The following is a 13,636-nucleotide window of genomic DNA, read 5'->3' on the forward strand; positions in this document are numbered from 1 at the left end:
CCTACACATTTTTCTGATACTTTTGAGGATGTAGCAATGGGATATCTCAAATACGTTAGGTCAAAACTGAAGTTTAGGTTGGAGTAGGGGGAATGATTCCTGCTTGGTAGTTTCAAGACATTTGTTTTTTGAGAAAATCAGAGTACTTCTTAATTCTGAGCATATTAATAGTTTACTATCAACCCACTGAAAAAAAAAACATCAAATTTCCGGAAAGAAAACCAAACCCTATGAAATCCTAATTAATATTCAATGTCACTACAGGATCTTAAAATTTTCTAATATTTGGCAAGATGGTAGATCACTAGATTGGCAAGATGAGCCTGTATGGATCATTTTCTGACCTCCCAAACAATATCTACTCGCTATTAACATTAGGTACAAAAATGTCTGCTTTTCATACACAAACAAATTTTAATAGAAATTTACAAGTGATACTGAAATAAATCAGTGTCATCAATGCAAATGCACAAGCAAAATCACATAAACAGATGGTTTTGAATGGAATTTTTTTTTTTTGGTATATACAAAATCTACATAACTTACAGTGCTATTCAGCCTCTTCCCATGTGGCAGCAACAACCTCCGCCTTATTGCGCATGGCAAGCTATCTCAGTTATTTTACTTGAAAGCCATAAGGCATGCATCAGCTGCATTATCAAGCAATTCAATCAGCGTATCCATCTCTTGGACTTGAGCTGCCCAGAAACCAATGCCGAAGTATTTGGATATGAACTGCACTCAAAAGATGATAGGCAAAGAATAAGTAACTAAGCTCCACAATATCAATTGACAGGAGTGTTCTTGCTCTTTCGTCCAAACAACAGAAGTTTCCTAAACCCTTTGGCAGCTTTAGGAGAGTTCTCATCACCATTCCATTTCTTCCTTGAGTTGAGTTGTTCTGAGGCTGTTTCATTATATGGTGGAGTAAAGATTTCTATTTCAGAAATTTCAGTAGAGACTGGAAAACCTTTAGTTGTGTCACCATTTTCGTCAATATTCACCGCTGGAACAATTAGAGGTTTGGTAGGTGATTCCAGAATATGAGGCTCTGCACTGTCTTCATTGTAGTTTCTTTTGTCTTCACTAAAAACCAGAGATTCCCGAGATAGTTCTTCAGCATCAGCTGTTAAGTGTTCAGGCTGTGCGGGATCATCAATAGGTGCAAGTGAATCCGAATCGGGTGAACGCTCATGGCAGCTTCCTTTATCTAATGCCTCACTTTGCAACAACAAGTTTCCCTCATTTTTTTCAATGGAAGATATACTATGGAGTTGCTTAGTCTCTTCCAACTCAATGATGGCAGCCTTACGTGTCAACTCAACTGGCAGTGCTTCTGTGGCTTCAATGCACACTTTGTCCTGGACATCAGAGTTGGACGAAAGTAACTGATTTGAATTCTTCAAGCGGTCTTTCGCTTCTGATGGTTTGGTTTTGTTTGGACTTGGTTTCTTGTTCACAGCACCAACTGCCTTCTGTGATGAGGCAGCTGCAGCCACACCGATTGCCTTGATTGTTTGCTTTTTGGGTTGGCCAGAATTCGGCAGAGTTGTTGGCAACTTCTCAGTTACTCTTGCAGTTGCAAGCCGTTCAATGGTGGAACTCCGCATAATAGGCTTCTCTGCTTTCTTGGTCTCTTGGGTTGGGGACTGAACTTTAAGCTTATCCTTCTTTGTCATGGTCCCAGTGGTTTTGACATTTTTAGTTTCTGTCAGAGGTTTCTTAGATGTTGCAGTACTAGAACCACGAGCAGCACTCCTCTCAGCAATTCTCTTCTGGCGTTCAATAACTAACTCTTCCATTCTCTTTCTTTGTTCTTCATCCTAATAGATTTTGAAAAACAAAACAGTCAATAAAACCAGAAATACAAAAGGGAGTTTGCAGGGGAAATTGTCTGTACTCTATCTATCAGTAACCGCTTAAAACAAATGTTGGTCACGTACCTTTTCAAATTTGCTTTTGTGAAATGTGCTTTTGCTTACAGTAGAAGGTTTCTTACTTCTGGATAACATATCATATCTGCTCTTCCCCAAAGATCCATTTGCAAGTTTAGACCTTGCTTCTTTGGTCGGAATTTTTCCTCCTGGAATTCCACTATTTTTAGCGTTCTTGCCCTTACTATTAGAAGGCTGCTCCTCACCAATAGAATCGGTCGTTTCAATGCCAGGATTCTTTTCGCTGGCTTCAACTGATGAAACATTAACTTCATAGTCCATCTCTGGATTCCATGGTGCCACATCCTGCTCCACAGCAGAACCACGATCAAGCACCATGTATAGGTCATCTGGTTCATGCATGCTAAAGGCTGCAGGCTCATTTGAAATCTCTGGCTTGCCATATTCATTTTGAGTAGCTCCAGTGTATTCTGGTTCGAAGCTTATGTCAGTCCTGAACTGAGAATCAGATTGATGATCAACTACTGATCGGTCTTGAACCATGAAAGAGTCATCCACTAGAACTTCCCTCTTTTTCTCAGCATGAACAGTGTCCATAGCCAACACCGATGAAGCGTAAACACCATCAAGCATTTTCAGATCATTGCTGCCAACCTGATTATCTGTTTGGTTGCTGATAAACCAATCCCCTTCTTTAGGACATTTGGTTTTGTATAATTCATTTGCGCAATCAGATAGAGTATCATGGGAGTTGATCCTTGACTCTTCATTTCTCTGTGAAAATAAAAAATCCTCATAGGCTCCATTTTTCTTGGTAATGCAACCAACATCACCACCACCTTCAAAGTATGGACCCTGAGTTTTACTCTCATTTCCTGTATCCCTCTCTGTCACCACCAAATACTCACTTGAAACTGCTCTTTGCTTCGTTGCTTTCTCTTCTTCCTGGTTAAATTCAAACGATCGTCCTTCACCAGAGTTTTTACTTGCAAGATATTCATCTTCAATCCACAGATTATGTGATTCTGTAGCAAAAGAACTGGGATCCTCATCCCTCATGAGAAGATTCTGGAAAGCATTCCAGTTGTCATTTTGCTTTTCTCCCTCAGGTATATTTGCATCTGCATTTTTAAGTTCCTTTCCATTTGAATCATCTACACTGCCATGCAACTTGCTTCCACCTTGTTTTTTGTGATGACGTGAGCTTGATTTATGTCTCTTCTCCAATGAACCAACAGCTTCCTCTACCTGCTGTTTAATGGATTTCCCATCAATGTATCCATCCTCATTGGATGAATTTTCCTCAGACCCACTTTCTCCATCCCTCTTAGAGGTTATGTAATTAATATTGCGGATAACAACCTTTCTTGAGGACTTCTGCCCATGCTTTTTCTGATGCTGCTGCTCTGTTCCAGAGTGCCTTTTACCATTCTGCAAATGATCATCAGATTCACTTTCATAACTTGAACCTGCAGTGTCTTCATTGGATCCATCTTGTTCTGAAGTTTCAAGTGCTCTTTCATGAGAATGTTTCTTTTTAGTTCTATGAGATTTATGCTTCCGATGATCATCAGATTCCCGATCAAACATAAAGCCAGAGTCTTCCATGTTTGGAGGCCATTTCATATTCCCTGGATAATATGGGGGAACCTGCATACCAGGGAACATATAACCTTGATAGGGGTGCATTTGTTGAAATGCAAGACCTTGGAAATTTTGCATGTACTGTGGAAGATGGTTTGGCCATGGATTTGGTACTTGAGCTTTCCCATCTGGATTGCCATTTTTAAACCCATGTTACACACAAGTAATCTAATCTATTGCACAAGAAAATTTCAGCAGAGTAGATTAAATCAAAGTACCAAAAGTTAGGTAGAAACAGCAGAGATTATGGATGTCTAACTATACCTTGGCTTGCATCCAGACTTCCATGACTTGCAGTTGAATCAGACACTGACGTGTCTAGTGAACCGTTCTTCCCAATAGAGAGAGTACTTTGGTTAAGATTCTGACTGGGATCATTATCTTCTCCAGCAAGAATGATTCCTGATGTTGCCAAGTATGGCAGTTGCGGCTGAGAGAGTGCCTGCATTGCTGCTATTTCTTCCATCCAAAACCTATCTTCATTCTTTTGCTTGTACAGATTTATGAAATTTATGCATGCTTCCCTACGAGACAAACACAACTCCCAGTAAAGATTCACTCACTGAACTTCCAAGGGGAAGAAAAAATAATAACTTAATTTAAAAAGCAAAGTAAATCTTATTCAATTAATTTGCAAGCAAAGGATAAAGGCATCAATTGCCATTATTTACTATCAATGCTGCACCAGGAAAGAGTGATCTGAATATGTTTTTGATATAAAGCGTCCCGACACCTTTTTCTTTGAATTTTAAATGTTCATGTTCAAAACACTAGGAATATAACAAGATGTGTAAGTTAAGTCAAGACTTATTACCTTAATCGAGAAGCTCCAAAAGTATCAGCAAAAGATAAAAGATCATCAATATAGTCCAGTTCAAATCCGGCAACTAAAGCACGAGCATAAGCCATTGCTTGCTCTTTGCAGAGTACTACCTTCCGAGTTTCCAGAACACGTTGAAGACGAATCCTGTTCATTACCCGCAGAGGAATATCAAGGCATGAAAACGCATTATGTCGTAACTTGTAACCAAGTATAACAATAATATGAAAAAAAAAAAAACCAAGGTAAGTTACTTGGAATTCTCTTCTGGCACAGCATCAGTTGTCTCATTAGATTCATTGTTTGGCTGAATGCGCCATCACAACACAAAGAAAACAGGTTTCAGTATAAAATCAAGAGCTTCAGAAAGAAAGTTTGTTCTATTTAGATAAAACTGCCAAAGGGTGCATACCTTTATGGCTGCTGATTTACTCCCATCAGCTGTGGATACATTATAAGAAACTAAAAATTAGAACATACATTTATCAACTTTACCGGTAAATTACTACAGAGAATAGGCCATTCTATTGTACAACTCTAGCACCATTGCAAGATTTGGGGAGGTTCAGATAAATACAGCCTTCACCTCACTTTATAGAGGGGCCGTTTCCCCATTTTGAACAATCTCATTGTCATAGTGGTGAAGGCAGTGGCGGATCCAGGATCCGAGAACTGTCTAGGCTAATTTTACAAGCGCATAATTTTTTAATTTTTTTGGTTTCCCGCTCCCTTCAAACTCATCAATCACAGATTCATTATCAATGTTATCAGCAATTTTTGTTCAATGTAGAGGATCATTATATCATCAAGAAACTTTGGGTTTGCTCCAGTATATCACAGGAAAAATGAGTAATGCATAATCTATGGAGCTTAGAACATAAAATGGGTGTAAAGGTGTTAATACCTGCTGGGTTCTGAAGTTGATTAAGAACATGGAGGAGCAAGAAATGAGAAGAGGACTACGGCTATGCGAAGAGGACTACTCTATTCGAAGAGGAGAACGTCTACTAAATTTTTCTTTTCACTCTTATATGGGTTATTGGCTGTAAATATATGTATATATACCTATACTTGAGGGTCTAGGCTTGAGCCTATATAGCCCCTCATGTGTATCCGCCACTGGGTGAAGGTTTGTAATAAATATAAGTTACTATAACAAGAAAGAGAATCCAAATGGTATATTAAATATACTATTCAAAGATGAATGAATTGAAGATTATAAGAAGAGATCAAATTAAGTTATCCACAAAGTACCTTCTGCCTCTGCGAGTTCACATGATTCAAGTGAATTCTCAATCTGCAAAATTTCTTTCTCAATAGTGACAAATCTCTCAAGAACTTCTGGTGTACTTACAAATCTCACAAACCTGTTGCATTTACAACAATGAAATGACATTAACCATGCAATATATCTACAGGCATTTATTTCACATTTCACAACAAAAATTCCAGAACATATATCAAGCCGAAGGCCACAAAGTCAAGTCTAAGTGTCCTCCCAAATTTTTGAAATTTCAAGTTCTGTTTTATTAGATTCTCTCAACTATGTAGTTTTTTTCAACTCAAATAAAAGGCACTTAGGACCTCGTTTTGTAAATGGCAACTTCTTGCAACCATAAATTTATTGGTCCAAACCCAGATCCAAACTTGGTCAAACAGTTTAGAACATTTCACCCAATCACGCTCAATGCGTGACCCATTGAATTAAGCTTGGATAAACAATGTATGACTAAGCTGAGCCTCAGGAGTAAACATAAAGAAAGACAAGCATTCCTTACCTTTGGAGAGTGGCTTTGGTGAACCAAGAGGCACCGGAGCCGGAAGGACGAAGAGTAATGGAGTACCCTCCTTTGGAAATCTGATCCTTTGCACATTTCAAATGTGTAAGAAATGGTTCCAAAAACCCTGAAGCCAATTTCTCACTTCCACCAGCAGCAGCAAACATTATAAGTTCGCATCTTTTCAATGACACAAAAACTCAATGTCAGCAACAACCCAGAAAATATTGAATTGCATGAAACAACATGAAAAAAAAAATGTGGCAGCAAAGATCCCAAGTTGACATCTTTAACAGAAATTAAGTACACAAAAGAATTCCATAAAACAAACTGAGCCAATGAAAGAATGTGTTAATTGGGTGTTAGTGAGCAAAGTACCTTGTTCTGGTTGGAGTGAGTTGGAAGAGAACATGATCAAGGCGAGTCCTGGAGTCCATTGTGTTTGTCAAAGTTTGAGAGAGAGAGAGCGAGAGAGAGTAGAGAGGGTTAGAGGTTCATAATGTGAACTCTGATGGGTATGGAGTTTAGGCTCCAGAGCACATGAAACTGGAGAGAAAGAGAAGGAGAGGGTGTCTCTGAGAAGTGCCAGCAGAATGTGATGAAGCTGAGCACATGGGGGAAGGTTTTGAGGGTCGGAGTGGCACTTTTAGATTGTTTCTGGTTGCGGGTCCCCCGTGGGGATATGCCGACACAAACCTCTATCTTACGTTTCTCGATCGCTCACCATCTCACGTTGTTCTCATGAAAGAAGATGAATCCAAGGTGATGATCTCCAAGAGAAAGATCTCACTCGCAACAAACTTTATAAGAAATTGAAATTTCCTAATTCCAATTCCCAAATACGTAGTGATGTAGAGTAAGATTATTTTTCTTGAAGGTCTTCCACTTTTTTCTTTAACCAAAGTGGTTAAGTACAGTTGAGTTAGTAAGATAACACACTTATGAGTTATGACCATCGATCAAATGAGTCATTTTCTAAAATCTCAATAATTTATATAAACTAGAACCTTATCACCAAAATACACCTACATTTTTTGATCAAATAAGCACTTTTTGAACAAAACCACACCAACTCAAACGCTTTGTATCGAAATGGGTTCAACCGAGTAGGGTAAATCATGTGACCAATTAAAATGAAATGTCACTAGTAGAGGAGGATGAAACCAACCCCTCCCCCAACATTGATATTTGGTAGAACTTCACTAGTGTTTGCATCCTTCATAGGCATCCCAACACGAAATCTTTTGTCATTTCCAGCTCAGGTTCATCTAAACTATCTCACACTAGAAGTGAGATCTCACAGCGCCTGGGGTAGGGAGGTGATGTGTCTTATGTGCAAATACATCTTCCTCTAGTGCGACGTGTTTTGGGTTGGAAACCCAAGAACAAAACCGTGCGGACGGGGTCCAAAGTAAACATTATCTCCCTATGTGGGCTGCTACAAATGGTATCAGAGCCACTCCCCGACCGAAAGTGTGCTGAGGACGTTGGAACCTCTAAGGTGGCTAGGGTGGATTGTGAGATCCCACATTACACGTGGGAGGGAGGTCATGTGTCTTATATGTGCAAACACATCTCCATATAGTGAGACGTATTTTGGGTTGGGAACCCAAGAACAAAACCGTGCAAGCGAGGCCAAAGTGGATATTATCTCGCTATGTGGGCTGTTACACTAGATGTTTTTACGACACTGGCTTTTCTTATTTATCTTGGGAGCTTCATTCTCTTTCTCCAAAACACGAGCAACCTTAGACATGTTCTTGATACCCTTAGGGTCCTATTTTATTCCTCTTTAGGAACTTCACATTCTTATGTATGTTGCACAACGAGGGTCATATTATCTTAAAATTGAATAAATTGAGTATATATGGAGACTCAAATACCTTGGTTATAAACTTGCATCAACTCTACATTTATAAATTTAATGTGTCGAGGATTGATCGGTTTCAAAGACCATAATAGTCTTTGTTGTAGGCGAGAGATTCATCTATAACGATCGCCTTACAAACCAAGATTGGGGTATATCCAACATAGTGGCGGAGCCACATTGGGGCACGGTGGGTCCTGTGCCCTATTGAAGCTTTAGGGTAAATATTATTTTGGTTTCAAAAATTTCTCTCAAGTGGTGCAGTGGTTTGTCTATGTTTCTTCCTTGTGAGAGGTTCATAGTTCGATTCCCCCTAGCAGCTCCCTTTTTATCTTTTTCCTTTCTTTTTTGTTGTTGTTGTTATTGTATATCAGTCATTTCTTTCTTTGTTATATATATATTATCAATCTTCTGATTCTTGGGACTGTCTAGCAGCAATAGTTTTATTTAGTTAGTCTATATTCTTGGTATATTGTGTTTTTAGAAGAAATGATTTATTTAGAAAGACATTTTGTTAGTATAGATAACACGACAATTATTCAGAAACGATTTTAATATATCAAATCTAGTCACAGATTACTATCATTGCATATAAATATGTCATGATACTCTTAATTTGTGCCCCAATACGCACCAAATTCTGGCTCCACCACTGACCTAACAGTTCTAATCTTAGGCATGATAGTTGCTGGAACAAGAGATTGTGTGCATTGTGAACCATCTAACATATCACCCACCATCAATTGAACTTCATCATGCGGTTAGGATTCAACCTTCATGCAAGCTTGTCTTGGAATTGCATCGAACGCGGCAGGCTTTAACACACCTCTCTCCGCTTCATCTTCGATTCTAGAAGAAGCAAACAAGGTCAGACCAGCTAAGGCGTCCTCAGGTGAGCCCTGAACAAATTCCTCTTTAAGTCTTTCTCTGGAGAAGACAACCATCTCAGCTAGAAAGCATCATGCAGAAACAACCCATAGTTCTAACAACCCTTAATCTTCTAATATACTAGGTCAAGCTTCGGAGCAATAGCCGACGAGAATTGAAAGATAATCTAATTTTGAATCCTCTATCGTACATCAAACTCCACCACCTTGATTCTTTGATTGGTTTCTCACGATGAAATATCACATGATCGAGCTGGACAATCCTACCAAGCAAGGATCCCACACATGAGGACCACCTTGTTAGGAAGTGCCACCAGTAGACCACACGCAGTCACCCAAATTTCCATCAGCCATAGAGGAACCTCCTCCATCAAAACCAACCACAAGTATAATGTTTCAGTAGAACTAAGGCCCCTATGTGAAACCCTATTTCGATCGGAAGCGTGACCAAATCAGAATAAGAAACGATCTCCAACATCATGAATCATAAGTCTTTGTTTGATGCGCTAGATAGTGGCCGGGAATAGTCACTTTGAAGTTTGAAACCCAGTAATTTGGATTTTGGAACCAGAAGATGACCATCATATAGCTTTGACGATCCAAAAGCGCGGCTTGTCCTGCCGCATCTAGACAAACGTGGGCAAAGTCGGTCAGCTTAGGATTATGATGGTCTTGAATGGTTGTCATCCTAAGGTTTTGGTATTTTTTTTTTTTTTTTTTTTTTTTTTTTTTTTGAAGCTAGTTGAGATACCCTAGCATTATGTTTCCCACTTATTTATCTTCATATCAATACGTATGAAGTTTTATCTCAAAATGTATATCTTCATCTAAACCCAAAATGTATCGGTATTATTAGGAGTAGTTCAATTCTTTATACCCAATAATCTCCACATTGACGAGAAGACAAAGTGGGAGAGAGGTACGAGTGTCAGTTAATCATTGTTATAAGAATTAAATTCAGTTTACCTTCATGAGGTTTAGGAGTAACTTCATGTTAATCCCTATACTTTCAATTTCATCAGTTTACCTCTCAAACTTTTGAATTTTCCTCAACCATGACCAATGTCCTATCTTCTGTCCAAATCAGACGTTAACTGCTGATAATTTTAACCTTAAATATGGGGTATGTATCTAGAACTAACAGTTAATTTAAACGAAATATGAGAATTTGGGCACGGCAGACAGAAATTAAAGAGTTCAGGAGGTAAGAGACTAACATGAAGTCACCCCCAAACCATAACAGAGTAAACTGAATTTAATTCTTGTTATAAAGAGACATATGACACATTTTCATGATTTGGGCGGTGGGCAGAAAATTTGTTCTCATCTCACCGTATAGCTCCCTACACTCATATTAGTAATTGCTTGCAACTCTAATAATTTTATACACTTTATCTAATTTTTATATTATTAATTTAATTTTATTTACAATATATCCATTTAAATTTTATTTATGATTGACTCTTCTTATAAATAAGGTGTGCGAATAGCAACATAAAATTTGTAAATAACACACCATCCGTTGTATTGTTAGCTTGTTATCTATTATTTTATATATAGTGAGACTTCACCTCTCTACATTCTTGATTCGTATGGAGTCACATAATGCTAATAATAAATTGTGACTCAGATTGCATTTCAGTTGTGTCTCAATGGGGCTATAACAAGATAATATATTAGATAATGCATGTCATCATCATCTTAATGAATAGAAATGGTATTGTTGAGTAGTCTAATTCGTTTCTCCCTTATGCAAGCTTCTCTTCGAAAGAGCAATATAAATTAATTGTATAACAAAGAAAAGAGGGTCCCTGGCCCTTCTCACAATCACTCTCGATCGCAGATTCATGTTAGATATGTGACAGTGTGAGGATCAAGCCATATATGGTTTTGCTTTACTGATACTGTTGGAGACTTTGAAGTTAAATAGAGTATGGGGTTGGGCAAAGAATAATGACACTGATCAAGCACCAACCGCAAAAGGCTACTCCAAACTATATATTCTCCGTCACTCCTACTATATATTATCTCTTTAATTTTTTCTGAGATCGATTTGCAGTGGAACTCTCAGGGTCCAATTCAAGAGACAAAGATCAAATGAGGTTGATGCATGAATGAGATTGGCGTCCACGTACCGGAAAGAAATCCCAGCAGGCCAGCAATCACTCGCTCGAAGAACCAGCAGCAAACTTAAAGAGCTTCACTAAGATAATCTTATGTTCTTGTCCATTTAACCTTAATATAATTTGAGTACCCAATTTGGGTCTGGTTCAATAGACACTATTTTATACATAATTTTTGACATTTTTTATTAGCCATATGATTTTATAAAATTCAATGGTGTAGATTAATTGAAAGTATGACGTCAACATATAACAAAGTGATATAGCAATATGACATGGAATTAAATTTTCTCTTATTTCTCCCAAATTTTTTTTGGGCCAATGATAAAAAGGTACAGTTAGATGTAATAAATGATAACACAGTTAATAAATATTCATTGATGATAAAACAGTACCTCTATTTAAATCTCTTAAAGCGTTGCCCATGAAAATAAAAAAAATTACGATCTATGCCACTATTCTCTTAAAGCGTTGCCCCTAAGAATGAAAATAACTACGAATTATGCCACTGACGCCGTTACCCCATCCACGCCGTTACCCCCATATCTGAGTCCCCCACCTCTGATTTTCGTTTCAAAAATCATTTCACTTTCCCTCAAAACTATCGAAACCGCTCCTCTCTCAATCTCGCTGAAAACCCTAATTCTCTGTGTCTCCGGCGAATCCATCATCCATCTCTCTCCGGCGAATCCGTCGTACTCCCCAGTAACTTTCGACACGAGGCTCATCTTCGGCTCGAGGGCGGCGTCGAGAACAATTCCTCCACAATACCAGAATTCGAAAAAAATCAGGTAACATCTTCGTAGTCCTTAATCTCTACCTCCTGCTTTTGATTCCTTCTGATTACACAGTATTTTAAGCTCGACTATTTTGCATTTTGGTTCAGTAAATCCTATTAACATAATTTGAAGGTTTTGAAGATCTAGGATTCAGGAATGGGATTAGGGATTTAGGGGTTTGGGAGTTCGAACTTTGATATCGGTGTGGTTTTGAAGATCTAGGGTTCACTGACATTCTGTTCATTTGTTTTTGCTTCATTTTTTCGTTTGATTAATGTTCGTTATTCATTGCTTTTGTTCTGTTTACTTTGGGGTTATGAAGTTGCTTTTGGTGTGTATTTTTTGTTCAGATTCTACAGTTCATAGGTCTGCATCTGTGATGCTGGGACTTAGAGTTGTATTTGTTACATGGATAGTTACATGCTTAGATACATGCATAGTTACATGGATAGTTAAATACATGGATAGTTACATGAATAGTTACATGCATAGTTACATGGATAGTTACATGCATAGTTACATGAATAGTTACATGCATAGTTACATGAATAGTTACATGCATAGTTACATGGATAGTTACATGCATAGTTACATGAATAGTTACATGCATAGTTACATGAATAGTTACATGCATAGTTACATGGATAGTTACATGTAACTATCAAGTAACTATCCAATACTACTGAGACTTTCGTTTTTCCCTTTGATTACTGTTCGTTATTCATTGCTTTTGTTTTGTTTAGTTTGGGATTATGAAGATAGCTATTGGTTTGTATTTTTTGTTAGGATTCTACAGTTCATATGTATGCATTTGTGATGCAGGGATTTGAGTTGTATTAGTCGTTTTACATGTAACTGCCCATGTAGTTTTGAAGATCTAGGGTTCACTGATATTCTGTTCATTGGTTGTTAGTATTTGTCCTTCATTGGATTTTGCTTTGGTTTTTGCTTCCTCTGATTTGTGTGTAAATATTGGATTCTAATGTTTGTTAGTCCTTTGCTTTTGTTCTGTTTAGTTACATAGATAGTTACATGCTTAATACATGCATAGTTACAGGGATAGTTACATGGATAGTTACATGCATAGTTACATGGATAGTTACATGCATAGTTACATGGATAGTTACATGCATAGTTACATGCATAGTTACAGGGATAGTTACATGGATAGTCACATGCATAGTTACATGGATAGTTACATGCATAGTTACAGGGATAGTTACATGCATAGTTACATGCATAGTTACAGGGATAGTTACATGATTTGTTATTGTGGATGATATGTTTGTTTTTACACAGCAAATGTTTCTTAATGTTTATATGCTGTTTATTTGATGCAAGGAAATGGATAAGCAGTGAAAAATGAACGCATTTAATGAAGAAGGAAAGAAGAGAAAGAGGATAGTTGATGAAGGAGCAAAGAAGAGAAAGAGGACAGTGGATGAAGAGGCTGATGGTGTACTGCTATCCAAACTATTTCTGGGACAGGAAAAAGAAGGAGAAAACAAGAGAAGAAAAATAAGATAGAGGAGCCAAAGAAGAAGAAGGCCTTGAAGAAGACATCTCAAATAGAGGAGGAGGAAGAAGAAGAAGATGAGACAGAGAAGAAGAAATCAAATCAGTTCAGATCAACATGGCCTGAAGTGGACAGTTTTAGAGAAGTATTAGATGAAGAAGCACTGAATGAGCTGAGAAATGGCCCGTTTGGTTTACTTTTTGAAGGATTTTATGAGCATGTCAACAAAAAGCACTTTGGGAAGTCGAACAAGCTCATTGAAACAATCGCCGACACTTACAATGAAAAGCTTGATGCATTTGTGATCGGGGAAGGAAGATACAGAAT

The 13,636-nt window shown here is 37.9% G+C and overlaps 1 protein-coding gene across 1 annotated transcript; it reads right to left on the reverse strand.

The window, feature by feature from the left end:
* Nucleotides 1-381: 381 nt before the first annotated feature.
* Nucleotides 382-6,614, reverse strand: LOC101305821. Its single transcript, XM_004291617.1, has 9 exons — nt 6,516-6,614; nt 6,138-6,317; nt 5,614-5,726; nt 4,772-4,800; nt 4,614-4,666; nt 4,354-4,506; nt 3,804-4,063; nt 1,944-3,667; nt 382-1,823 (listed from the first exon to the last, which is right to left on the reverse strand). The coding sequence occupies exons 1-9, from the start codon at nt 6,572-6,574 to the stop codon at nt 786-788; spliced, it is 3,609 nt and encodes a 1,202-aa protein (XP_004291665.1). The 5' UTR covers nt 6,575-6,614; the 3' UTR covers nt 382-785.
* Nucleotides 6,615-13,636: the final 7,022 nt, after the last annotated feature.

This window comes from Fragaria vesca, linkage group LG2, assembly GCF_000184155.1.
Source record: "Fragaria vesca subsp. vesca linkage group LG2, FraVesHawaii_1.0, whole genome shotgun sequence".
Classification (NCBI taxonomy): domain Eukaryota; kingdom Viridiplantae; phylum Streptophyta; class Magnoliopsida; order Rosales; family Rosaceae; genus Fragaria; species Fragaria vesca.

What these genes read in the sequence shown, in the direction of transcription:
- LOC101305821 (XM_004291617.1), bottom strand. Translation starts at nt 6,574, where the DNA reads ATGGACTCCAGGACTCGCCTTGATCATGTTCTCTTCCAACTCACTCCA. An exon ending in ACCAAAGCCACTCTCCAAAG is followed by an intron (nt 5,727 to 6,137) that starts GTAAGGAATGCT and finishes TAAATGCAACAG; the next exon opens with GTTTGTGAGATTTGTAAGTA. An exon ending in TGAACTCGCAGAGGCAGAAG is followed by an intron (nt 4,801 to 5,613) that starts GTACTTTGTGGA and finishes ATGTATCCACAG; the next exon opens with CTGATGGGAGTAAATCAGCA.